This window comes from Enhydra lutris, unplaced genomic scaffold (assembly GCF_002288905.1).
Source record: "Enhydra lutris kenyoni isolate GAN:26980312 unplaced genomic scaffold, ASM228890v2 scaffoldscaffold37, whole genome shotgun sequence".
Lineage (NCBI taxonomy): Eukaryota > Metazoa > Chordata > Mammalia > Carnivora > Mustelidae > Enhydra > Enhydra lutris.
In genome coordinates this window covers 11,864,234-11,889,466 of record NW_019154121.1, presented here as the reverse complement: position 1 = coordinate 11,889,466, position 25,233 = coordinate 11,864,234, and the positions used below count along the sequence as shown (strand labels likewise).

The following is a 25,233-nucleotide window of genomic DNA, read 5'->3' as shown; positions in this document are numbered from 1 at the left end:
CCTCAAAATGTACAGTAGCGAATTCTAAGCCAAGAAAACCCCTTGTCTATTTAGAAATCATAAAATTATGCAACATTTTTAAAAATGAAATTTTCCCACTGGAGTTTCCACCACTGCTTTTTTCAATTGTTTTGCCACATAATCCAGCCTGCCATAAAAACTGCAAAAATGTAAAAATGGAATTGTCAAGCTATAATAATCTCTTGAAACAACCATATTAAACGTAGTTACATCTTATGAGTTTTTTGGCATATCTTCAGAACTAAGATTCTATTGTGGGAGACAAAAGCTTTATTTGTAATGGATTTTTTTTTTAAATAATGTTCTCTTTGGCTGGAAAAGTGATTTGTACAAATGACAAATGTCCTTTTTTTCTTTCTTTGAGATATGAGAACACCTGAACTAAAAAACACAGAAACCCTGGTAAATTCAACATTTCTGTAAGTAATGATCAGTGAGCAAATGGCAGTACCATCCACCTCCACATTAACTCAGTCACCCTCTCCTAGGGCCACCTCCTAGGCTGTAACCTCATTTGGCTCTGCTCATTATCAGCACTGTTGCATTTTAATACCCTAATCTTCAAGTACATCTCATTTTTCTGGTTCTCACATGACTCATCCCCACATGCGTCCTCGTATTTCATGGAGATCTCTAGAACTCTTAGCTTTTAATTTTACTCTAATATATTAGGCCCCTCTTTCTCTCCACAGCTTTGTTTTGAGACAAAGGAAGAGACAGCTGTTCAAAGAGGTCGGGGTGGGATGAGGCTGGTGAGAGCAAGGGAACTAGCTCAGCTGTTCTGAGATCATATAAATACTTATTTGGCTGATGATGTGAAACTTCCTTTATCTCCCAGATACACTATCTCTGATCTCTGACTATTCCAGATTCTAAGAGGGGAAATTTTAAAAAATTTTACCTGCCAAAATATGGGTTAGGGGTTCTCCAGCTTTTTAAAGATGATTTTATTAGGTGCTAATCAGAAGTTTTTCCAGGGACAGAGGATAGAGCAATAAACAAAATGATAAAAATCCCTGCTCTCCTGGAGTTTATCTTCTAGCACAGACTAGAAAGAAAATAAACCCAGTGAATAAGAAAATTATGTATCCTAGTAAAAGGTAATAATGTGCTAGACATAGGTAAAGAATCCAGTGAGGAAGGTATCTGGGAGAAGACTGTTTCAGGCAAGGGAAATATTAATTACATAGGCCTTGGGGTGGAAATGTAACTCAGATCTTTTGAGGAACAGTAGGAAGACCTGTGGCTGGGCTAAAGTCAGAGAAGAGAGAAGCAACAGGACATAGGTGGGGAGACACAAGTGGGAGTCTGGTACAGTATTGAAAAGACTGTGGGGATGCCTGGGTGGCTCAGTCAGTTAAGCCGCTGCCTTTGGCTCAGGTCATGATCCCAGGGTCCTGGGATCGAGTCCCGCATCAGGCTCCCTGTCCAGCAGGGAGCCTGCTTTCTCTCTCTGCCTCTGCCTGCGACTCTGCCTGCTTGTGCTCTCTCTCTGACAATTAAAAAAAAAAAAAAAAAAAAAGAAAGAAAAGACTGTGGCTTTTACTCTAAATGAACTGGCAAGTCAGTTTGATGGGTTTGGAGGCAGGACTAGGTGGAGTAAGGCTAAAGTAGTGTGTTTAGGTTGCCATCTTGAGCCAGATCCCAACATCATTTTTAAAAGTATTCTTTACGATAGAGTAAACTGTAAATTCAGCACTTAGGCTCCTAATTTCACATCTCATTTTATATGTTCTAATGTGAGTTTGTGAGTTAGTGTGTGTGTGTGTGTGTGTGTGTGTGTGTGTGTGTGAGCACGCATTCTCTAACTTGTATATTTGTATCTGAAGATATGAGTGCTAATGCTTACTAAAATGACAATGTAAAAAGAAGAAAATAAGTAAATATGCTAAAGACAAAAATTTAAAATTTCATTCTAAGTAGTAAAATAACAAATTAATCTCATCAAGTACAGGGAAGGCTACTTGTTATAATTACTACCATACAGCAGTGTTAGAGATTTTAGATTTTAGAATTTTAGAGTAAATACAATAAGTTGAGAAAATAACATAGGATAAGTAATGGAGAGGAAGTTATCAATTATTTTGTGTCGATAACATTATTGCATATCTCTTCTGGAAAAAGCTAAAATATTGAAAAAAGGAATTTGAATTATACAAACAATATTGCTTTTCTCTATACTAGCAATAATTAGCTAGACATAAATATATGCTAACAAAACTACAATGCATAGTTAATAATTCAATAAAAATACAATATTTTCATAAAGTAATATTTATGGAAGGATATAAAAATATGATAAAAATTAATTCCCTATTTTTGTCACATCTAATATCATTAAAATTTCAACTCTTCAAAAATTAATATTTAGAAACTCAATTTTATAATTAGAAAAATAATCTTAAAGTTGTTAGGGATGAACAATATTTAACCAAAAATTATGGAAATAATAATTAGTATGGCAAGTTTTACTAGTTATTACAGTTCACTAAAAAGATAATATAATAAAAGTACTCTGCTACTAACAAAAGTGGTACTAAAGAGAAAGTCTAAAATTATATACTAGTATACAGAATATAATTAATTTCAAAATGTAAAATTTAATATATGAAGCCTTATCGTTATTTCATTAGGAAATGATTATTTATTTAATAACTCTTGCAGGCACACTTGAGAATCTACCTTAAAGAAAATATGCTGTATCTAATACTGTATAGATTTAATTAAAAAAAATTTTCTGACTGGATTAAATGAATAAAGGTATAAAAAAAAAATAAGCAGTACTCTCCTGGTTTCAGAGAAAAGAATTTTTTTCTTTTTTTTTCTTCAGAGAAAGATTTTGATCAAAGAAAATCCAGAAGCTATAAAAGAACCATATTTAATTATGTACATGAAAAAAATGACAAAACATATTCAGAGTAACAAAAAAATATGTACCAAAAACCCCAAAAAAACTAAAAATAAAGAAAAAATCGGTATGGTGGGAATGTGTATGTTATAAGAGCAAGACTGTGGAGCAATAAGAAATTTTACTCATTCTTGATATAAATATAAAATGATACCATCACTTTGGAAGGTAGTTAGCAATTTCTTAACAAAAGCAAATACCCTTACCATATGATCCAACAATCATACTCCATATTTACCAAGATGAATGGAAAACTTATGCCCACACAGAAACCTGCACAGGGATTTTTAAAACAGTTTTATTTGTAATTGCCAAAACTTGGAAGCAACCAAGATGTCCTTCAGTAGGTAAATGGATAAATAAACTGTGGTACCCAGACAATGAAATGTTATTCCTCACTAAAAAGAAATGAGCTATCGAGCTATGAAAAGACATGGGGGAAACTTAAGTGCACATTACTAAGTGAAAGAAGACAATCTGAAAAGGCCACATACTGTATGATTCCAACTACAGGACATTCTGGAAAAGTCAAAACTATGAAGAGAGTAAGGATATCACTGGTTGTGAAAAGTTAGCAGAGAGAAAGCAAGAGCAATGAATAGGCAGAGCACAGGGTAGTGCAAATGCTCTGTATGACACAGTATGACTCTGTAATTACACATTTTTCTACACTCATAGCATGTACAATACCAAGAGTGAGCCATAAATTAAACTATGAACTCTGGATGATAATGACTTATCAATGTAGGTTTATAAGTTGTAATAAATGTACATTTGGGTGGGGAATGTTGATAATGGAAAGACTATCAATGTGTGTGGGAGTAAGATTATGGAAAATGTCTGTACCTTTGTCTCAACTTTGCTGTGAACCTGTAACTGCTCTGAAAACTAGTCTATTAAACAAATAAAACAGATTAAGGGGTCCAAGAATATTAAATTTAGAGTGTCTACAAATCATCTTAAAAAATAAAGATTTACATTCATGTCTTGATAAGACAGCAGAAGACAATAGAGCTTTCAGGTATTCTGAACAGATAACAGAACCATTTCTAATCTACATTCACCATAGTTGGTAAGGCTAATGCATTACAGAGTCCTGAAAAAACTAAACCTATTTTCTTTCCCTTCTCAAGGAGCTAAAACTTCACAGCCTTCCTCTGAATGGCACACACATGTGTCCAGATATGTTCATGGAATTCCTTGTCTCACTGTTTTACTAATCATTTCTTTTCCCATTGAAAGTGATTGATCAGGGGCACTTGGGTGGCTCAGTGGGTTAAGCTGCTGCCTTTGGCTCAGGTCATGATCCCAGACCTGGCATTGGGCTCTCTGCTCAGGAGGGAGCCTGCTTCCTCCCCTCTCTCTGCCTGCCTCTCTACCTACTTGTGATCTCTCTTTCTGTGTCAAATAAATAAACAAAATGGAAATACATCCCTTTAAAAAAAAAAAAAAAAGAAAAGAAAGTGATTGATCAGTTGATCACATGATTTAGCCTCATAGTGCCTCATTTTTCATTGATGTATTTTGTGAGGGCCAGAAAATTAGGATTCTCTATGGAAACCTATGAAATAGACCTTTCTTGTGAAATCACAGAGAGTGTGTCCTAGGAATTCCCTCTGCCCTCTGCCACAGGGCTTTTAGTTGGTTTCCTTCCAGAATGGCCTGCATTCACAAGATTCTTTCTATTCCATAAGAGCTTGAGAAACCTGCCTTTTGTTGAGGCTGACTGGAGTTGAGGAACCTGCCACACTTGATTTTCCTCTGTGGTCACAGCTGTTCTCAAATGTTCATAATATGTTAGGTACTGGATGTCACAGAGATTAATAAACCTTTGCCCACATTCAGGGAGCTCATATTCCAATGGAGAAGAGAAAGAGGAAAACAGAAAAATAGAAATGACAGTCACAGAGGCTTTAAGGGATCTGTAGAAGTCCTACTAGAAAATGTTTAGGAAGTCTTTGAAACTGTTGGGGAATGTCTCACATGAAAAACTTGAGTTTCACTGTAAAAGACAGAGAGGTCACTCCAAGGAGAAGACCATCTAGATGATTCTATAAGCTTGGTATGTTTCAGGAATTAAAAGAATTTCGCTATAGGAAAGATAAGGAGTTGGTAGTGGTGGGAAGAGGGTAGAAGTATTCCACTATTTAGGTGGCATGCATTGGCACTGATTCACCCATTGGTTATGATTCTCATCTGCTGCAGTTGGACCCATGTCTTACTAGTTGTCAAGTATTTTAAATTTCACCTTTGAGTGTAATAAGAAATGACTGGCAGATTTGGCCATATTTTAAAGGGCCATGCATGCCAAATTAGAGATTTGAATATGAAAAAGAGAGTTAAGTAAGATTATTATGCAGAAAGATTACATAAGTAAATTTGTTTTATTGAAAAAGTAACTCTCAGGAAAATGGGGAAGACGGATAGAAGGAGAAAGGATAAGCTTTTAATCTATGTCATCAGTTCAATTTAGCAAATGAGAGGAATAAAGATAATTTTATTAGAAAGATTAATATTTATAACCAAACAGGGCATTCTTTATTAAATTTAGTACATTCTTTTATTTTGGATAAAATTAAATCACTCAGGATTGAATAAAACGGTATTTCAAATGCATCATATGTTTCAATTGCTTTGAACATTATGTTCCAGAATGATAAAATTAAAAAAAAAAACTTCTTTGTTCTTGGTCTCCTCTCCATGATAAACATAGCACCCAAACCTGTGCCTCTAATTCTGACCAACATTCCTTGGGCTGTCTGATCCCATGACCAAGCAGTGGCCATCAAATCTCAAGGAGAATGAAAAAGAATCTGGAGTTTAAGTGCAAACCATGACTACTGCTGAATAAATATTTAAAGTCCCAATATGTATGTAAGTAAGCAGAGCTATCTCAACAGATGGGGGAAAAAACCCTCTAGATGAGGGGTCAGCAGACGTTTTTTCTTCCTCTGTGTGTGTGTGTGTGTGTGTGTGTGTGTGTGTGTGTGTTTGTGTGTGTGTGTAGGGCCACACAGTAAATATTTTAGGCTTTTTGGGACATGTGGTCTTTATTACAACTAGCTCTACCAATGTAACCCCAAAACAGCCATAGACATTGTGTAAATGAGTGAGGCTTTTCCAATAAAACTATTTACAAAAACAGGAAGTGGATTTGACCCATGGGAGTTAGTTAGCCAGCCACTGTTTTAGAATGATTTATCACAGCAGCCTCCAACTAACAGAAACATGTACATAAAATAGTCACTTCACCAAATCATATTAGTCTTCCAGAAAAAGGTGGAAGAGTAAATGAACATCACCTGGTTTCACCACAGAACAATATTTTATGTTTGCCTCTTTTTCTTCACAGGTGTCTGATTTTTTTTTTTAGATTTTATTTAAATTTAAGTTAGTTAACATATAGCATATTATTAGTTTCTGGGGTCGAATTTAAAGTGATTCATCAGTTGCATATAACACCCAGTGCTCATTATATCACATGTCACCCTTAATGCCTATCACTCAGTTACCCCATCTCCCACCTACCTCCTCTCCAGCAACCCTTAGTTTATGTCCCGGAGTTGAGAGTCTCTTATGGTTTGTCTCCCTCTCTGTTTTCATCTTATTTTATTTTTCCTTCCCTTCCCCTGTGTTCACCCATTCTGATTCTTAAATTCCACATGTGAATGAAATCATATGGTATTTGTCTTTCTCTGACTTACTTATTTTGCTTAGCATAATAGCAAAAAATGTCTATTTCCATGCACATTATTGCAAATGGCAAGATTTCATTCTTTTTGATGGCTGAGCAGTAGTCCATTATATATATATAAAACACTACATCTTCTTTATCCATTCATCAGTTAATGGATGTATGGGCTCTTTTCATACTTTGGCTATTGTGGACACTGCTATTATAAACATTGAGGTACATGGATCCCTTTGAATCATTATTTTTGTATCCTTTGGATAAATACCTCATAGTGCAATTGTTGGATCATAGGGTAGCTTTATTTTTAAATTTTTGAGGACCCTCCATAGTTTTCCACAGTGGCTGTACCAGTTTGTATTCCCACCATATCCTCACCAATACTGGTTATTTCCTTTATTGTTAATTTTAGCTGTTCTGACTGGTATGAGGTGATACCTCATTGTGGTTTTGACTTGTATTTCCCTGATGATGGGTGATGTTGAGCATTTTTTTCATATGTCTGTTAGCCATCTGTATGTCTTGGAGAAATGTCTGTTCATGCCTTTTGCCCATTTCTTGACTATATATATGTATTTTGTTGTTGTTGTTGTTGTTGTTTTCGGGGTGTTGAGTTTGATAAGTTCTTCATAGTTTTTAGATACTGGCCCTTTATCTGATTGATCATTTGCATATAGCTCCTCCCATTCCAAAGGCTGCCTTTTAGTGTTGTTGATTGTTTCCTTTACTATTCAGAAGATTTTTATCCTGAAGAAGTCCTAATAGTTCATTTTTGCTTTTGTTTCCCTTGCCTCCAGGGACATGTCTAGTAAGAAGTTGCTCTGGCCAAGGTCAAAGAAGTTGCTGTCTGTGTTCTCCTCTAGAAGTTTGATGGATTCTTTTCTCACATTTAGGCTTTCAACCATTTTGAATTTATTTTTGTGTATGTTGTAAGAAAGTGGTCCAGTTTCATTCTTCTGCATATTGTTGTCCAGTTTTTCCAACACTATTTGTTAAAGAGACTGTCATTTTTCCATTGGATATCTTTCCTGCTTTGTCGAAGATTAACTGACCATAGAATAGAGGGTCCATTTCTGGGTTCTTGATTCTGTTCCATTGATATATGTGCATGTTTTTGTGCCAGTACCATACTGTCTTGATGATGACAGCTTTGTAATACAGCTTGAACTCCAGAACTGTGATGCCACCAGGTTTGGTTTTCTTTTTCAATATTACTTTAGCTAATCAGAGTCTTTTCTCTGTCCATATAAATTTTAGGATTGTTTTTTCCAGATCTGGGAAAAATGCTGGTGTTATTTTGACAGGGGTTGCATTAAATGTGTAGGTTGCTTTGGGTAGTATAGACATTTTAACATATTTGTTCTTCCAATCTATAAGCATGGAATGTTTTTCCATTTCTTTGTGTCTTCCTCAATTTCTTTTTTTTTTAAATTTTTTATTCATTTGAGAGAGAGAGAGAGAGAGAAAACATGAGCTGTGGGGGTGGGGTTGTGGTGTGGGAAAGGCAGAAGGAGAGGGAGAAGCAGAGTCCCTGCTGAGCAGGGAGCCCAATGCAAGGCTCAATCCCAGGACCCAGAGATCATGACCTGGGCCAAAGGTAGATGCTTAACTGACTAAGCCACCAGGCGCCCTCTCAATTTCTTTCATATGTGTTCTATAGTTATGAGAGTACAAATCTTTTACCTCTTTGGTTAGGTTTATTTCTAGGTGTCTTAAGGTTTTTGGTGTAATTATAAATGGGATCAATTCCTTGATTTCTCTTTCTGCTGCTTCATTACTGGTGTATAGAAACGCAACAGACTTCTGTGCATTCATTTTTATATCCCAAGATTTTGCTGAATTCTTGTATCAGTTCAAACATTTTTTTGGTGGAGTCTCTTAGGTTTTCTACACAGAGTATCATGTCATCTGCCAAGAGTGAAAGTTCAACTTCTACCCAACTAATCTGGATATTAAATCATTCCTATAAAGAAATCTTAAACTTTTCTATTTGCTGAAAACTAAATTTCATCGGACTGTTTCCATGTAAAAATAGTAATGCAGACTGAAAAATCCATCCAATCATTGTATTCTTCTGGTTTACATAATGTTGGATTGCTCCAGGTATTATTTATCTTCGGAAGGAGGAGGATGGGGGGAGGGGAATCTTTCTTTTGCAGTCATCTTAATGGCTAGTTTTTCTTTATTAAAGATTGTCTATTTTAATAACAGAAAACTGATTAATTAATTCTCTGTAAATTAATCTTTTATACCATAAGAATCAAGTTTATTACTGAAATAAAGAATTATTGAAGATCCAACAAGTTTACCATAGTGGTTAAGGATACAGACTACCTTCTAATGCCCTCTCTGCCACTTACTGCTTGTGTGCTCTTGAGTGAATTGTTTGTTTCTTTGTGCTCAGCAATAAGGTAATAATAACAGCTTGCAAATATGATTGTTATGAAAAGTCAATAAATTAATACAGGAAACCCAAGCAGTCAGGGCAGTGTTTGTTACACAAAAAGCTCTCCACAAAGAGCTATTATTAACACCCAATTACTTTTAATTTTACTTAAACATATTTTGCAAGTGCAATGCATCTTAAAGCTACCAGAACCCCCTGAGATGCAGATGCCTCTAAAGCACAAGCCCTGGGACTGTAAGAGGCCTTTGAAGTCATCTGTTGTTTTCATCACTCACACAGAAATCTTTCTTTGTCCAGTAACATCCAGGCCTTCTGTTCTCCTTCCGGGCATTTTCAGTTGTGAGCTCCATAGCACCTTACAAAGCAACTGGTTTCATTTAAATTTCAACTTCACATCTAATAAGCTCAGTGATACTGATGAGACAAGTTATGTCTCTGAGGTCAGTGTCTTCACCTGTAAAGTCAAGTTAATATTCTTTATCTACTTCAGAACGGGCTTGAGAGAGAAAAAAATATTTCTCATGCTTTATATTTCACAAAGGAGCATTCCAGAGAGATTTCCAATCTCCAGGAAGGAAAAGCATGGAAAGAAAACACACAGCTTGTCCTCACCATCTTCCTTCCTTCCCTTGGGAATGAGTAACTGGCCTGTCTGGTGAGGTGGAGGAAGAACTGAGCAGGTGTGACTCAGCCTCTTGTTTTTATGGAGCAGTCTGTGCTCTAACAGTTTTCCTAATGTCATTCTGAAAGCCATCTTCTAAAGCTGGAAAGTCCTGCTATTGTCCAGCCCTGCCTGTGACTCTAGGTTTGGGGGCCGGTTTTAGGAGGTCCAGTTGTCACAGATCAAAGACGTGGTCTCTAATTAACTGATATACATTAATCTCTATGACTCACTCCCACTGATTTTTAATTTGAGAACAGGGCTATTGTTTAATCAACCTTTAAAACCCTAATGTTAAGAATTCATTACAATTCTTGATGAGACAGTACATATAGTTATTTTAAGAGCATTTCTCCATGACAATATACCCAGATCTTTCTCTCCCTACTGTTTATAATAAGTGGAATAATATAAAATAAAGATAATATATAAAACCACTTATTAACAATGTAGTTTTCCTTGTTTTCCAACATTTACTGACAACTTCTCAAACCACCATACTCCCCACTCTACAACATACACACATTCCCTTCTTGCCTCCAAAATTATGAAGAAAAGAGGGGCTATCAAGTAACTTTTATATTTTCAAACCTTTAAACATACCTATCTCATTTTTTAAAAAATTTCTGTTCCCTTCTAGAGTTGACTTTTCCTCTTGCTCCCTCCATCTACACTTCAAATGTCACTCATTCCCACATTTAAGGGGTTTTATGCAATTAATTGTCCTCCCTCATTTATTAAATTCTCTATCCAACCTTGATCCTAAAATTAAATGACTAAACCTCTGTGACTGGCCTCTCTATGTAATATATAAATCTTTATGAATCATAAAAGAAAAAGGTTGGCATTGTCCAAAATGTCGCAAACAAAGTCAAAACTAAATAACAAGAGGGAAAATATTTGCTACACATGTCAATGAACCACTCTCTTTAATTTGTAAAGTACTTTTGTACAACCAACAAGAAGAAAAAAACAGAAAAAATTGAAAGGCATGAAGTTTGAAGAAAAATAAATATATCACTTATTCATATATGAAAGATATAGAATATCACTCATAATTAAAGAAGTACCAATTAAAATATTATGATGCGAGTTTTCACCTATAAAATTAGCAAGTGCCAAATAATTTATTAATACCATGTATAGACACAGACATAAAAATATAAGCGTTTTTCACTATATAGCTTTGTTCATCATTAAAATTATTTTTTCATGATCATAAATTATGTTTTTTGGAAAAAGTAACTATTAAAAACCTGTCTCTTGACCTCATATTTCCTTAAAAGTTTTATCACTCCCCATTTCTTACTAGTTTAACCTCACAAAACTATATGACATGGGTTCATTTTCTCACCTCCTTACATCTTAGCTACTTCATTCTTAATTTACTTTAATCTCTCCATTTGTCCATCTGTTGCTAAATGACCAATTAATAAATCTACCTCAAGGGACGCCTGGGTGGCTCAGTCGGTTAAATGTCTGCCTGCCTTCTGCTCAAGTCATGATCTCAGGGTCCTGGCACTGAGTCCCGCATCAGGCTCCTTGCTCAGCGGGGAGTCTGCTTCTCCCTCTGCCTGCCTCTCCCCCTGCTTGTGCTCTCCCTGTCTCTCTTTCTCTGACAAATAAATAAAAAAAATCTTTAAAAATCAATCAACCAATCTATCTATCTATCTCAATTAAACTAAAGGTCCTTTGAGTATTATTTTCACTGATCTAGAATTATTTGACATTGGTGGCCCCTCCTGTAAACATTCTCCTCCACAGGTTGGGATGACACAACACTCTGGGTTTTCCTCTTCCATCTCTGGATTTGCCTTTTCCCTATCACCTTTTCATAGTTCATCCTTTTTCCAATTATTACATTTCGAGATCCCTTTCAAAGCCAAGTTCTGAGACTTCTTCCACTTGAATTCTCCATGCTCATGTCTTCCATTCATAAATCTAAACTACTCAAATGATTCACTCATTTTTTATTTACAGACTATATATCTCTTCTGAGCCCCAGACTCACATATTCTTCAGCTTTCTTAGCTATATTTATGTTTGAAAAGGACATCATGCCATTATATCAAAAACTGAACTCATGATCTGTTTTCTACTTCACACTTGATTCTTTTCCAACTCTCTCCATCTTGGTAAAATTATCTCATTCATCTTGTTATAAAACATAAGAACCTTATGAGTCAATCTTGACATCTCCCCCATGCTTCTCTATAATACTCAATGTGCCCAACAGTTCCTACTTTTTCCCAACTTCCTGAGTTGTACATAATTTACAAAAAGTTACATATATTCAATGTATACATTTTAATGAGTTTGGACTTATACATATATCCTGATAGCATCATAACAAAAACATAATAAATACATTTTAATTAGTAATCTACTACTTATTCCATGATCATATTTTTGTTATGGATACTGGTTCCTCTGTATCTACCCTATCTTTTCTATTCCATAATACACCCAGTTATCTTTTGAAATAACACACCTAACATATTCTTACCTCCACAAAAAAAAAAAAAAAAAGTTTTCTCCAACGATGGGATAAATATCAAAATACTATAAGGCTGAAAACATTGTCTTCTAGGTTCCTGTCCAAACTTCTTCACACTTGTTCCCCTTACCTTCTTGCTAAACCTTCATGGTTCATAATCTGAGACAGACATAACTAGACTACTGCTTGTTTATAAACTGAACTTCATGCAACTAGTCTGGTCTTTCCGACTCAAGTGTAGATAAGCAGAAAACAACTCCAGGCCAAACGGAGCATAATTTGGCTAGCTTTATTTGTACTACAAATTCATCACAAAAATTTCAATAATTTTCAAGGCATTTTACTAAGTTTATTTAATTTTCAAAGGATAAACCTAAAACAACAAAAACAATAAAGCAAAATTAAATGGAGCTTATCACAAGTATAGGAACATTTTTATGTTCCTAAGCCTTCTCTCTTTGTGATAATTAGAATGGCCACTAGGATAAGAAACTGGTATAATCTTGTCCACTCATTTAACTTCTAAGTCTTGATTTTTTCCCCTACAAAAATGGGGTCATTCCTACCAAACTCAAAGTTATCTAAAAGTTGACATATTCAACATTGCTGACAGCACTAAATTAATCTCTCTTCTCTTGCTCTCTCTCTTCCTCTACTCCTCCCCTCTTATCTCCTCTCATCATTTCCTCTCTCTTCCTTACCCCTCTCTTTCCTTCTTCCCTTGTGTCCTGACACATAACAGGAACTCAATGAAAATAAGTTTTCATCATGATTAAAAGATACTGAGTGGCCCACTGGAACACAAGTATACTTATTTTAAAAGGAGCTGCAATTTAGAATGAATGCTCTGATAATATGCAAGGATAAAGACTAATGTTTACTTCTGAATAATACCTACTGTAATAGCTTTAATAGAACAATTATTTGTAATTCTATCCACAAACATATTTATTAGAATAAGCTCTTGTCCTTTCCACTTTGAAAAATGTTGATGAAGAGTGGCCTCCTGATTAGAAATATAGGTTATAATTCCCAATTTCCTCTTGCAGCCTGGTAACAATCATCATATTGAAGGACAGAGATTCTTAATTCAAATGGATACATAGTTTTAGTTAATTATAGACAAGATCAAAAAAGATCTTTAAGTAGCTAATTTGCTAAAAGTTAGCCCTTGTTTCCAAGTTAATATTTAAGTATATAATAATATGCAATAATAATAATAAGTATATAATAATATATAACAATAGTATAATATGATGTTTTCTCAGGTCAAAAACTAACATTATATCCATTCTAGGAAAAAAAAAAAAACTCCTTTAGAAATGTCATTACTGTTCAGATTATTGATCCCATTCTGCTGTCTGGGCCAGAGTGTTTAGCAAGACTATTTCAGGGACCTGGACAGGACATTTTTATTGGCAATGAGACAACAGATTACCCTGAGTTCAAGTGAGAAGACCCAGTGGCCACGTCTATATCACTCTAACATTCTTCTGATGTGCAGCACAGATGGTGAAATATGTTGATGGATGAGGTTGTCTCAGCAGCACAGTTATCTTCCTAGTCCCGCCACACATTTCAGCTGAATGACATATTAAACATGGCTGTCCCAAGACAACTGGACAGATTTATAACTACAGCTGTTAAATGGGACCCTCTAGGAAGTTCTGAATATAGATTCCCTTCTCATAACCTTGACTTTAAATTTTTTTCTTTTCTTTCTTTCTTTTTTTTTTTTTAGAGAGAGAGAGAGCAAGCATGCATGTATGTGTGAGTGGTGGGAAGGAGCAGAGGGAGAGAGAGAATCTTAAGCAGGCTTCACACCCCGTGCATAACCAGATGGGGGCTCAATCTCATAAGCCTGAGATCATTACCTGAAGTGAAATCAAGAGTCAGACACTTAACTAATTGAGCCACCCAGGCATCCACTAACCTCTAATTTCTAAGAACCATCTTGAGTTGGGTCTGAGTTGGGTAGGGGAAGGAAGGAGCATAAAGGGAGACTGGGGGAATATATGCAATAAAATAATCTCAAATTATTAAGAGCACAACATAAAGAATATAGTCATTGATATTGTAATAGCACTGTATGGTGACAGATGATAGGTGCACCTAAGGTGAGCTTACATAACCCATAGATATATTGAATCACAAATGTGTACACCTGAAACTAATGTAACATTGCGTGTCAGCTACAGGAATTATAGGATGAATTGTATTTTTAGAAGAGAGCATTAAAATGAAAATGCTAACTTAAATTTGAATTATCTAGGATAATTTCTTTATATACTCAGGTTCTGTGAAGAACTGGGAGTTTGCTATCAGACAACTTCTCCACTGTTTCTATTTACAGGAAATAGGCTAGTAGAGAAAAGCACTTAATTATGGTCCTTGGTAATCAGGTTCTTGTGTGACTTTAAACATGTTACCTAAACTTTGCAGGTATCAGTTTCCTCACTTGTAAAATGAGAGTGAATAGATGTGCTAAATTCTCTTATAACTACTACATTTTACATTTCTGCTCACTGCCCTAGATCTCCATTCTTATGAATAGGAATACTTTCAATTTCCTGAAAAATAACAGAACACAGCGCTAAATGCTCAGTTTCTAGAATTACACATACTTATATTTAATTTTTTCTTCAATACCTCCATCCATATAGCCTTCTATTACTTAATATAAATTGAGTCTTAGAGTCCTTGCCTATAAAATGGAGATAATAGTACTCAACATGAAGTTGTTCTTAGATTTACTTACTTTATTTTTTCATAGCACTTACTACCTTCTATCTAACTTGCCACCTGTAAGGTCCATAAGGGTAGTAATTATTGTCTTGTTTTATTCACAGATACATCCCAAGCCTCTTAACATATAGTAGCCAGTCAGTATCTATCAAATGAATACATAAAACAATGAATGTACAGAGTTTAGTGTAGTAATTGGCAGAAAACATTTGATAAATGACCCCATAAATGATCTTGATAAATAGTCTCATTAATACCTAGAGTGTCATTTCACCATGAAGAAGTAGAAATGGAAGAAGCAGGAATGTTTCAAAAAGATAAAGGGAATGGATGACCATACCATTACCAAATATCTGCAAGAGTACCACACATTACTTTCAAAGACAAAAATATGAGCCAAGGGATGGAAACTACAGGCAGACATTTTTTTCTTTTTTTTTTCAGAGTAAGAAGAGGGGTGCCTGGGTGGCTCAGATGGTTAGGCATCTGCCTTCGGCTCAGGTCATGATCCCATGGTCCTGGGATCAAGCCCTGCATCTGGCTCCCTGCTCGGGCGGGGAGTCTGCTTCTCCCTCTCTCTCCCCTTGTCCCCGCTGCTAGTGATCTCTCTGTCAGATAAATAAATAAAATCTTAAAAAAAAAAGGAGTAAGAAGACTTTTCTAACAAAACTCCTCTAAGATGAAATGAACTGAATTACTCTTAGCTGATGAATGAAGGGATTAAGAAATCTAATTAAAGGTTATGAATCTATTATTGCATGAATCAAATGATGTGGAGAGAACTTCTTATAAATAGCATATACAAAATAAATTTTAAAATATATAAAATAATGGCACCTGGCTGGCTCAGTCAGTAGAGTGTGTGACTTATGATCTTGGGATTGTAAATTTGAGCCCCACATTGGGTGTAGAGATTACTCAAAAAATAAAATCTTAATTTATTTGTAGATATATATATATATATGTATATATATAACATTATTAAAATTGTGCATGTATGTTATATAGGTATGAAATTTTGGCCTTGTGGTGCTGTTGGCAACAAAAATAAAGATGGAATATGGCAAATATCATGAATACCTACTTATTTTCCTTGTGTACATATGACCGAAAAGCACTTACTTCTTGACAAATCATATGGGCTGGAAAATAAATGCTACTGATTTGTCTTATTAACATTGGCAAAGGCAGAAGATAGGAGCTACAAAATCTCATGCCCCAACAGAAAAACAGGACTATTTAAAGCCAGCTTCTTTCTTTCCTATTCTTTTTACCCCGGTGGTAACTGTACTTTGGAATTTAATACTGGAGTGGGAGTGCTTCTGGGTTGTATAAAACTAACTGGTGCGTCACTCTTGCCAGCTAGGGATGATTTTAGACAAAATGCATGACATCAGTGAAAAAAGAATCTCACTCAATATCATTTTTATGAAGGATAGTTGGCCTCATACTAAAATAGTCCCATCAATCTACTGCCATCAGGTCAGACAGAAAAGCATTAGGTACATAAAATGGCTGTCATAAAATGTAGCCAAGCAGGAGCCAAGTCTGATCGCAGAAGGTCAGTTAGGCATTTAGAAAATAAAGGAAGCATGTTTTCTTTAACGAGCCGTCAAAAGTTAATAACAAGTGAGTTAGCTTTCTGTTTTGGACAGAAATATTGAGAAAGATGCAAGGGTTCTAAAGGTTTTCTCTATTTTTTAAATTGGCTGCCTACTTAAAAAATGTACTATAATAAAACTTTTTAAAGTTCTAGAATAGTGAACTACATTCACATGGTCAAACTGTGAGGTCCTTTTACGAATTGTGATGGTTAATGTCATGTGACCACTTACTGGGCCATGGGGTGCCCAGATACTTGGGCTAAACTTTATTCTGGGTGTGTCTATGAAGGTGTTTCTGGATGACATTAGCATTTGCATCAATATACTAAGTAATGAAGATTGTTCTCCCTAATGTTAGTGGACCTCATCCAATCTACCAAAGACCCGAGAAGAACAAAAATGACTGAGTAAGAAGGAACTCTTCCTGCATGACTGCTTGAGCTGGGATGTTGGTCTTTTCTGGCCTTCAGACTTGAACCCAAACATTGGCTCTTCTTGGATGCCAAGCCTGTCGGTTTTCAGACCAGAACTATACCACTGGGTCTTCTGGTATATCATCTCACCTCACCTCATCTCATCTCTCTCTCTTTCTCTCTCTCCCTTTCTCTCTTTCTCACACACACACATACACCATTATATCCACTTCTCTAGAGAACTCAAATATACTGATTCAACAGCATCAGCAGGGAATGAGCTGTGCTGTACCCATCAAGTGGATTATCCAGATAATTAAAATCAGTCCCAGTAGAAATCAATGTTTTAGAAACTTGTCCGACAACAGTGTGGATGATCAGGCAATGTAGTAACACTTTTGTAATGTAAATAATGAGCCAATTTTCCAATGCTTTAAAAAATTAGTCCTAAGGCAATTCCTCACTTTCAAACTCAAAATTCTATGACTCTATGTTATAACACAAGTTTAAGTAGCCTTTCTCAAAATCAATTTCAAAAAGTCTGAAAAAATGCTTATTTCTCAAGGGAATTATGAAATGATCCAAGTATCTAAGAGCCCATCTCATTTTCTTATAGTCATTTTGTTTTCAAGACCTACGTACTCACCACCTTCATGTGTTGATTACTGTCATCATCATTAATCAGCACATGGCATATCTACTTATTTTCCATGATTATCTCCAGGCTCTGGTGTTTTATGATACTTAAGTTCTACTTCTACCACACAGATGAAGTTTCCAAAGCATCTGTCCTTATGCACCAGAAGATACCCTTTGATTCTGCCAAATTCCTGGCATTACATTCATGTGAATTTTGACATTGTCACTCACCTGCCCAGAAGAAGAAATTCGCCTGCTAGACCCAGGCGCCTCATGGCCATCAGCAGACCTCTCACTGTCATGCCTTCACAGAAGCAGGCCACCACCCGGGCCTTGGGCAAGTGACTCCTGAGCTTCTTCAGCAGTTTATCAAAGCTCTGTTCCCCTGCGTTGCTATAGATTTTATAAGAGTGAGCGATGCAAATTCCTTCCTTGGCTGACATATCTTTGAAAGCTTCCATCCCACTCTCTCCATAGTTGCCTGTGTGAAAACAGATAAGCAGAGAAGTAGTGAGATGGCAGTTCTGGGTACACTGGGACCAATTAAGAATGCAGAAGCATTCTTAATGCTTCTGGGAATGGGAATATGAAGGTCACTTGGTAGTATTGAACTTGGAGCTGGAAGACCTGAATGAGTTTTTGCTCTTTCATTGACTTGTTCATTTAGGCAATTTACAATGAAACTACATTACACATATATGTCTTGAACTGCAAATTCTGTTTTTAAGGAGAGAAAGAGAAAATAGTATAAAAAGGAGAAGCAATTCAGCTTCCCTTCTGACTTAAAAAGCTCATACTCTAGTGTGAGATGATGGAAGACATTCATCTGCTATATTTTCATTCTATCTCCCTTCCCTTGGCTCATCTCATCCTACCAGTTCAGATTCCTGTGTTTAAAGGCACAATATATACACTTAATATGGTATAGATGCCATTGTAAAAATAACACATGTTATATTTTTATAGACTATTATGCATATTTTATTCTATTAGCAATCGTAAGAATTTGTGGCTTTATCCCAACTGAAAATTCCATATCCTTGCTTGAGATTACCTGCTTATGCAGGTAAATGCATAAGCTTCAAATGAAACATTTGAAGTTTCACTCTGTACAATCATAGGGAAGTTAGTGATTTGGGGGAGTAATTCCAAAGTTTTCTACAAACCTGGGGAGCCTAAGGACTGATGGTGGTCCTTTAAATTAATGAGAAGTTGTGATCAATACTGATAATCAACTTGTATGCCAGGAAGTGTACCAAAACCTTTATAGATGTGATCTTATTTAACTCTCACAAGAATATACTGAGGTATGCATTATGAATTCCATTTTGCAGATAAGAAAACAGATGAAGCAGTTGGGTTTATACCTGCCCAAAGTTACATACTCAGAGGTAGAATTCTATACTACATTCTCAGTTCTAAGATTGCAGATTCTGCTTCCTCCACTTGTCCATGGCTGACTTTTGGAAGACTCAAAAGTCCAATTATATCTACATTTCTTTTTCCCATTTAAAGGTCATGATACTTTAATTTTAGATATTTTTAGAGCCTCTTAAGGCTCTATAAATCATACCAGACTCATTTTCCGAGTTTCCAAAAGATTAGGTGGGTAGGGGGTAATGATTTAAAGAATACAGGAGCCTATTACAAGACAAGCATGCTATGGAGCATCTAAGGATGTAACCAGCCTCACAATCAGCAAGACCAAGCAATGGGAATTTCATCAGGAAGACATCTTCAATGAATAAGGGAGTAAAAGGCATTTGGTTGCATCAGTTTCAATATATGACTCTAATAGAGGTCATTTATAAATCACTATACCTGTATAACATTTTGATTTTTGAAGTCACTTCATATAGATTAGCTCATGCTCCTTACACCAACTCTGTGATAGAGGTGATATTATCTTCCATGCACAACTGATAAAACTGAAGTTCCCATTTAGCAAGTAGGTGGCCGAGTCTCGTTTTGAACATATAACGTCTCACTCCTGACCCTGTGTATGTTCCACCTAGAGCAGATAATGAGATCCTCTTGCTGGAAATGAGATCCTCGGACTTTGAGCATGGATTTTTATGTGGTTTTATTTTCCCGAACGAACTGTAAAGTGCAAAGAAGAACAGGATGGCTTAAGTTCTAGCCAAAAAACCTGATGGGCCAGCTGCATCTTTCTTTTTTCTTTTTTTCTGGAGAAAAATCCAGAAATAAAATAACAAGAATCCTCTATGATGATGGAAAATGGGCAATGTAGTTATTTTGCAATTAACAAAGTTTAAAGGACCCCCTCTGAAAAACATACCCAGGGGCCTAAATTACTAGTTTTATACTAATCTGAGTAATGTATTATTCTCTGTTTTATTTTTAGCCAACTCTATTTTCCAACTGACTGTCTTGCACTTAATGCTTTCATTAGTACTGGGGTATTTGCATAAATAATTTGAAATTAGGTACACAGTGATTGTGATGGCAATGATAAAAATTCTCAATTTATTTGCAGTTAAATAAGAAAAAAAAACAACTGAGGAATTCATAATCTTTAGCTCCTCTCCCAACAATTATTTTTGTTTAAGCAGTAAGTTAAAAAAAAAATAAGCAGTAAGTTATACAGAAGCAGCTTGTAATAGAGAATCTTGTTATTAGAGTGATTTGAGTTCTAATTCTGCTTGGATAGTCTCTCTAAATCTAGCTTTTTCACCTGAAAATCAGAGGTAACACTGCCTAATATATAAGTATTTTGTATATTATATATGTTAAGTATTATATCTAGTTTAATTATAATAAATGCTTACGATTATTATTATATTGATATGTTCTATAATTAATTACATATACTATGCAATAGTATATATAACATGTATGAATATTATATATAGTTATAACAGTTACTATAAAATAGTATAGTTATAGTAACTATAATAGTAACTATAATAGTTACTATAAAATAATATATATGTTAACTATATGAAATATTTGATAGGTAGCCTGAACCCAATTAATTGTACCTATTGGCACTAAATGTTCTAGATATAGTGAAGCTGCTCTCTCCTAGAGCATGTAAGACAAATAATGGAGCAAAAGGCATTAATACTGAACACTGGATTGAAAAATGAACTTAAACTAGTTGGGGAAATATTATTTTCTTATAACAAAGCCCAAGCCATACTCTTTAAATTTAAAAGAGGAAACAGTTTTAATATATGTGTGATGTAAAAATTCTGCAGCATAATTTTGATTTAATAAAAGCCACTATAGGCTGAGAATTAAAAATGGGAGCATGTATTCTAATAAAACTAGGAAGCCTAAATTCAGTGTTGAGATCTTTCAGTAGTTGATATAAAGACTGGAATTACACATTTAAAAATAAAGAATAAACTACTGAAAAGTTCATTAGCTTCTCATAGGAAATGAAATAGATTTCAAGCAATGTACAAGATGAGAAAAAGCTGAGGAAACAAAGATTAATTTTTCCAACAGGGTAACAAAAACAATAAAGGAAGGTACAATGTAAAATATGATACTAGCTGTGGCTTCATTTCAACTAACTGGTAAAAGCAGGAAGGAATCCATCAGACACTCTTTTTTAAATAGCGGAGGGCTGGTGATTCGGAATTGTGAGGAAAAAAATGTAATCAAGGCTTTACTGCAACAATGCAAATGCCAATTATTGATTTTCAGCTTTATGAATCCACACAGGGACAAAACAAAAAACTCATTATGCAATAGAAATAAATCTTATCAACCTTTACCAAAAAATTAAAGGAAAAGATGATAGGTTGAGAGACAGAAGCTGGGAGAGGTGAGGTGTTAAAATCCTTCATGTACAATTTGGAAGTCAAGATACACAGAAAACAAAAGATGAATTATTTGAATCTAAAAAAGTAAGAGACTAATCTAAAATAGAATTATATTTAAGGGATGATACATAAATTAAGAGATGCTTATTTTCCATAAATTAAAAAGTAGGCATTAAAAAAAAGCATATTGAAATAAGGCAATCAGAGAAAGAAAATTATCATTTGATCTCTCTGATATGAGGAATTTTAGAGGCATTGTGGGAGGTTGTGGGGGGTAGAGAGGGAAAAAAATGAAACAGGATGGGATTGGGAGGGAGACAAACTATAAAATACTCTTAATCTCACAAAACTAACTGAGGGTTGCTGGGGAGTGGGGGTAGGGCGTTAGGGTGGCTGCGTTATGGACATTAGGGAGGGTATGTGTTATGGTGAGTACTGTGAAATGTGTAGGGCTGATGATTCACAGACCTGTACCTCTGGAGTAAATAATACATTATATGTTAATAACAAAAAAAAATTAGGGAGGGAGGGGCAAGATGGCAGAGGAGCAGGAGACCTAAATCATCAAGTCCCAGGAGTTCAGCTAGATAGTTATTAAACCATTCTGAACAGCTACTAACTCAACAGGAGAGAGAAGAGAAGAAGAGCAACAATTCAAGGAACAGAAAATTGACCACTTTCCGGAAGGTAGGACGTGTGGAGTAGTGAATCTGAGGCAACATTTGAGAAGATAGACCATGGGGGGAGGGGCCGGATCCTAGCAAGTGAAAGCAGTAGAGCATAAAATTGGAACTTTTAGAAATCCGCTCCACTGAGGCATGTTGCTCCAAAGGCTAAGCGGGGGTGAAGCCCTCCCGGGGACAGTGTGGTTTCAGGACCCACGGGGTCACAGAAAGACCAAGGGTGTCTGAGTGTGGCAGAGCTGCCAGGTATTGGAGCAGGGAAGCTGAATATAGAGAATACAGAGATGGAGCTGAAGAGTGAGCTCTCAGCTCTGGGTTACCTTGTACTGTGCTCCAAGGCACAGTTGGGCCACTGCTCTTGGAGCAGCAACCCCACAGGTAACAGATTCAGAGAGAAACCCTCCTTCCTCCTTTGGGAGGAGTGGCACAGGAGCATGAAGCAGGAGTCTGCTGGGCTTGGAGACTCTAAATGGGACCATGCACCAGAGATAGAAATGCTCGGTCACAGGCCGGGTGAGCACAGAGTGTGGCCTGAGACCAGGGAGACGGCAGGGACTGACCATTTTTCTGTAAGGTTGCATTGAGAAATGGGGTCCTGTGCTCACTTCGGCAGCACATATACTAAAATTGGAGAAATGGGGTCCTGAGCTCTCTGCTCTCATTGGGTTGGAGATTGGGAGGCTGCCATTTTCATTCCCATTCTCCAAAGCTGTATGGAAAGTGGTCAGGGAACAAAAGCTACGAGAGCGAACCTGAGCAGATTGCTTAGCCTGGCACCTGGCAAGTGTGTTGTAATTCAGCAAGAACATCCAGCCAAGACCAACTTCAATAATCAATGAGAAGTGTGAAACTTCAGAACTAAGGGAATGCAACACATAAAATTCATAGCTTTATTTCCATGATTCTTAAGTCATTTAAAGTTGAATTTTTTTAATTTTATTTTTTTCTTATTCTATTTTTTGAAATTTTTCCTCTTTCCTATTTTAACATTTTAAAATATTTTATCTTACCAATAACTTTTTAAAAATCTTTTAAAATTTTCATTGTTATATTCATATTTTATCCCTTCACTGTGTTTAACCTTACTTTTTGTATACAGACAGGTTTTTTTTTTCTTTAAAATTTTGGGATACAATTTCTTCTAATAGCTTAAAAGATACACTAAACTTAGCACATGGCTTTGTTCTAGTCTCCAGCCTGATCACATTCTTTCCTCTTTTTTTTCTTTTCTTTTTTCAACCAACTTCTTATTAATTCCTTTTTAGAATCTTTTTTAATTTTCAACTTCAGTCATATTCTCCCTCTTCATTGTGTTTACACATATATATATATATGGGTATATATATATACCCATATATATATATATATATATATATATACCCATACATATATATATATGTTTTTCTTTCTTTAAAATTTTGGGAGGTAGTTTCTTCTAAAAGACCAAGATACACCCAAAATCAAGTGTGTGGCTCTATTCTATTCACCAGTCATATATATATTCTCCTACCCTTCTTCTTCCCTGGTTTTTGGGTCTCTTATTTGTTTAGTGTATATTTTTCTGGAGTCATTGCTACCTTTTTGGTATTTTGTTCTCTCATTCATCTATTCTTATCTGGGTAAAATGACAAAGCAGAAAAACTCACCACAAAAAAAAAAAAAAAAAAAAAAAGGAGCAAGAGGCTGTACCAATGGCTAGGGACCTAATCAACATGGACATTAGTAATACATCAGAACTAAAGTTCAGAATGACAATTATCAAGGTGCTAGCTGGGCTTGAAAGAAACATGGAAAATTTCAGAGAATCCCTCTCTGGAGAAATAAAATCCCTTTCTGGAGAAATAGAAGAGCTAAAAACTAATCAAGTTGAAATTTTTAAAAAAGTTATTAATGAGGTGCAATTAAAAATGCTAGGCTAGGATAAATGAAAAAGAAGAGAAAATTAGTGACATAGAAGCAAAATGATGGAAAATAAAGAAGCTGAGCAAAAGAGAGACAAACAACTACTGGAAAATGAGGGGAGAATTCCAGAGATAATTAATACCATAAGACAGAACAATATTAGAATAATTGGGATCCCCGAAGAGGAAGAAAGAGAGAGAGGGGCAGAAGGCATATTGGAGCAAATTAAAGCAGAGAATTTCTCTAATTTGGCGAAGGGAACAGGCATTAAAATCCAGGAGGCACAGAGAACCCTGCTCAAAATCAATAAAAAATAGGTCCACACCTCGTCATCTAATAGTAAAACTTACAGGTCTCAGTGACCTAGATTTTCAAGAGAAAATCCTGAAAGCAGCTTGGGACAAGAGGTCTGTAACCTGCAATGGTAGAAATATTAGATTGGCAGCAGACCTATCCACAGAGATCTGTCAGGCCAGAAAGGACTGCCATGATATATTCAGAGCACTAAATTGGAAAAATATGCAGCCAAGAATATTATATCTAGCTAGCCTGCCAATGAAAATAGAAGGAGAGATAAAAAGCTTCCAGGACAAACAAAAACTAAAAGAATTTGCAAACATCAAACCAGCCCTACAGGAAATATCGAAAGGGTCCTCTAGGCAAAGAGATAGCTTAAAAGTAACAGACCAGGATGGAACAGAGACAATATACAGCAACAGTCCTTTACAGGTAATACAATGGCACTAAATGCATAACTTTCAATAGTTACCTTGAATGTAAATCGGCTAAATGTCTCAATCAAAAACACAGGATATCAGAATGGATAAAAAAACAAGACCATCCATTTATTGTCTCCAAGAAGCTCCTTTTAGACTCAAAGACCCCTCCATATTTAAAGTGAGGGGATGGAAAACAATTTACCATGCTAATGGACATCAAAAGAAAGTTGGGGTAGCAATCTTTATATCAGATAAATTCGATTTTAAGCCAAAGACTATAATAAGATTTGAGGAAGGACACTATATCACACTTAAAGAGTCTGTCCAAAAAGATCTAACAATTTTAAATATCTATGCCCCTAACATGGGAGTGGCCAATTATATAAATGAATTAATAACAAAATCAAATAAACACATCAACAATAATACAATAATAGTAGGGGACACCCCCCTCACTGAAATGGACAGATCATCTAAGCAAAAGATCAATAAGGAAATAAAGGCTTTAAATGACAACACTGGACCAGATGGGCATCACAGATATATTTA

At 35.6% G+C, this 25,233-nt stretch overlaps 1 protein-coding gene across 1 annotated transcript in view; it reads right to left on the bottom strand.

Moving 5' to 3' along the window:
- LOC111154498 (glutamate metabotropic receptor 5) overlaps nucleotides 1-25,233 on the bottom strand; it is a 524,532-nt gene that overhangs the window by 294,508 nt on the left and 204,791 nt on the right. The window contains exon 3 of the mRNA XM_022514124.1: nucleotides 17,818-18,067. Coding sequence (XP_022369832.1) covers nucleotides 17,818-18,067 — 250 coding nt within the window. The remainder of the gene's footprint in view (nucleotides 1-17,817; nucleotides 18,068-25,233) is intronic.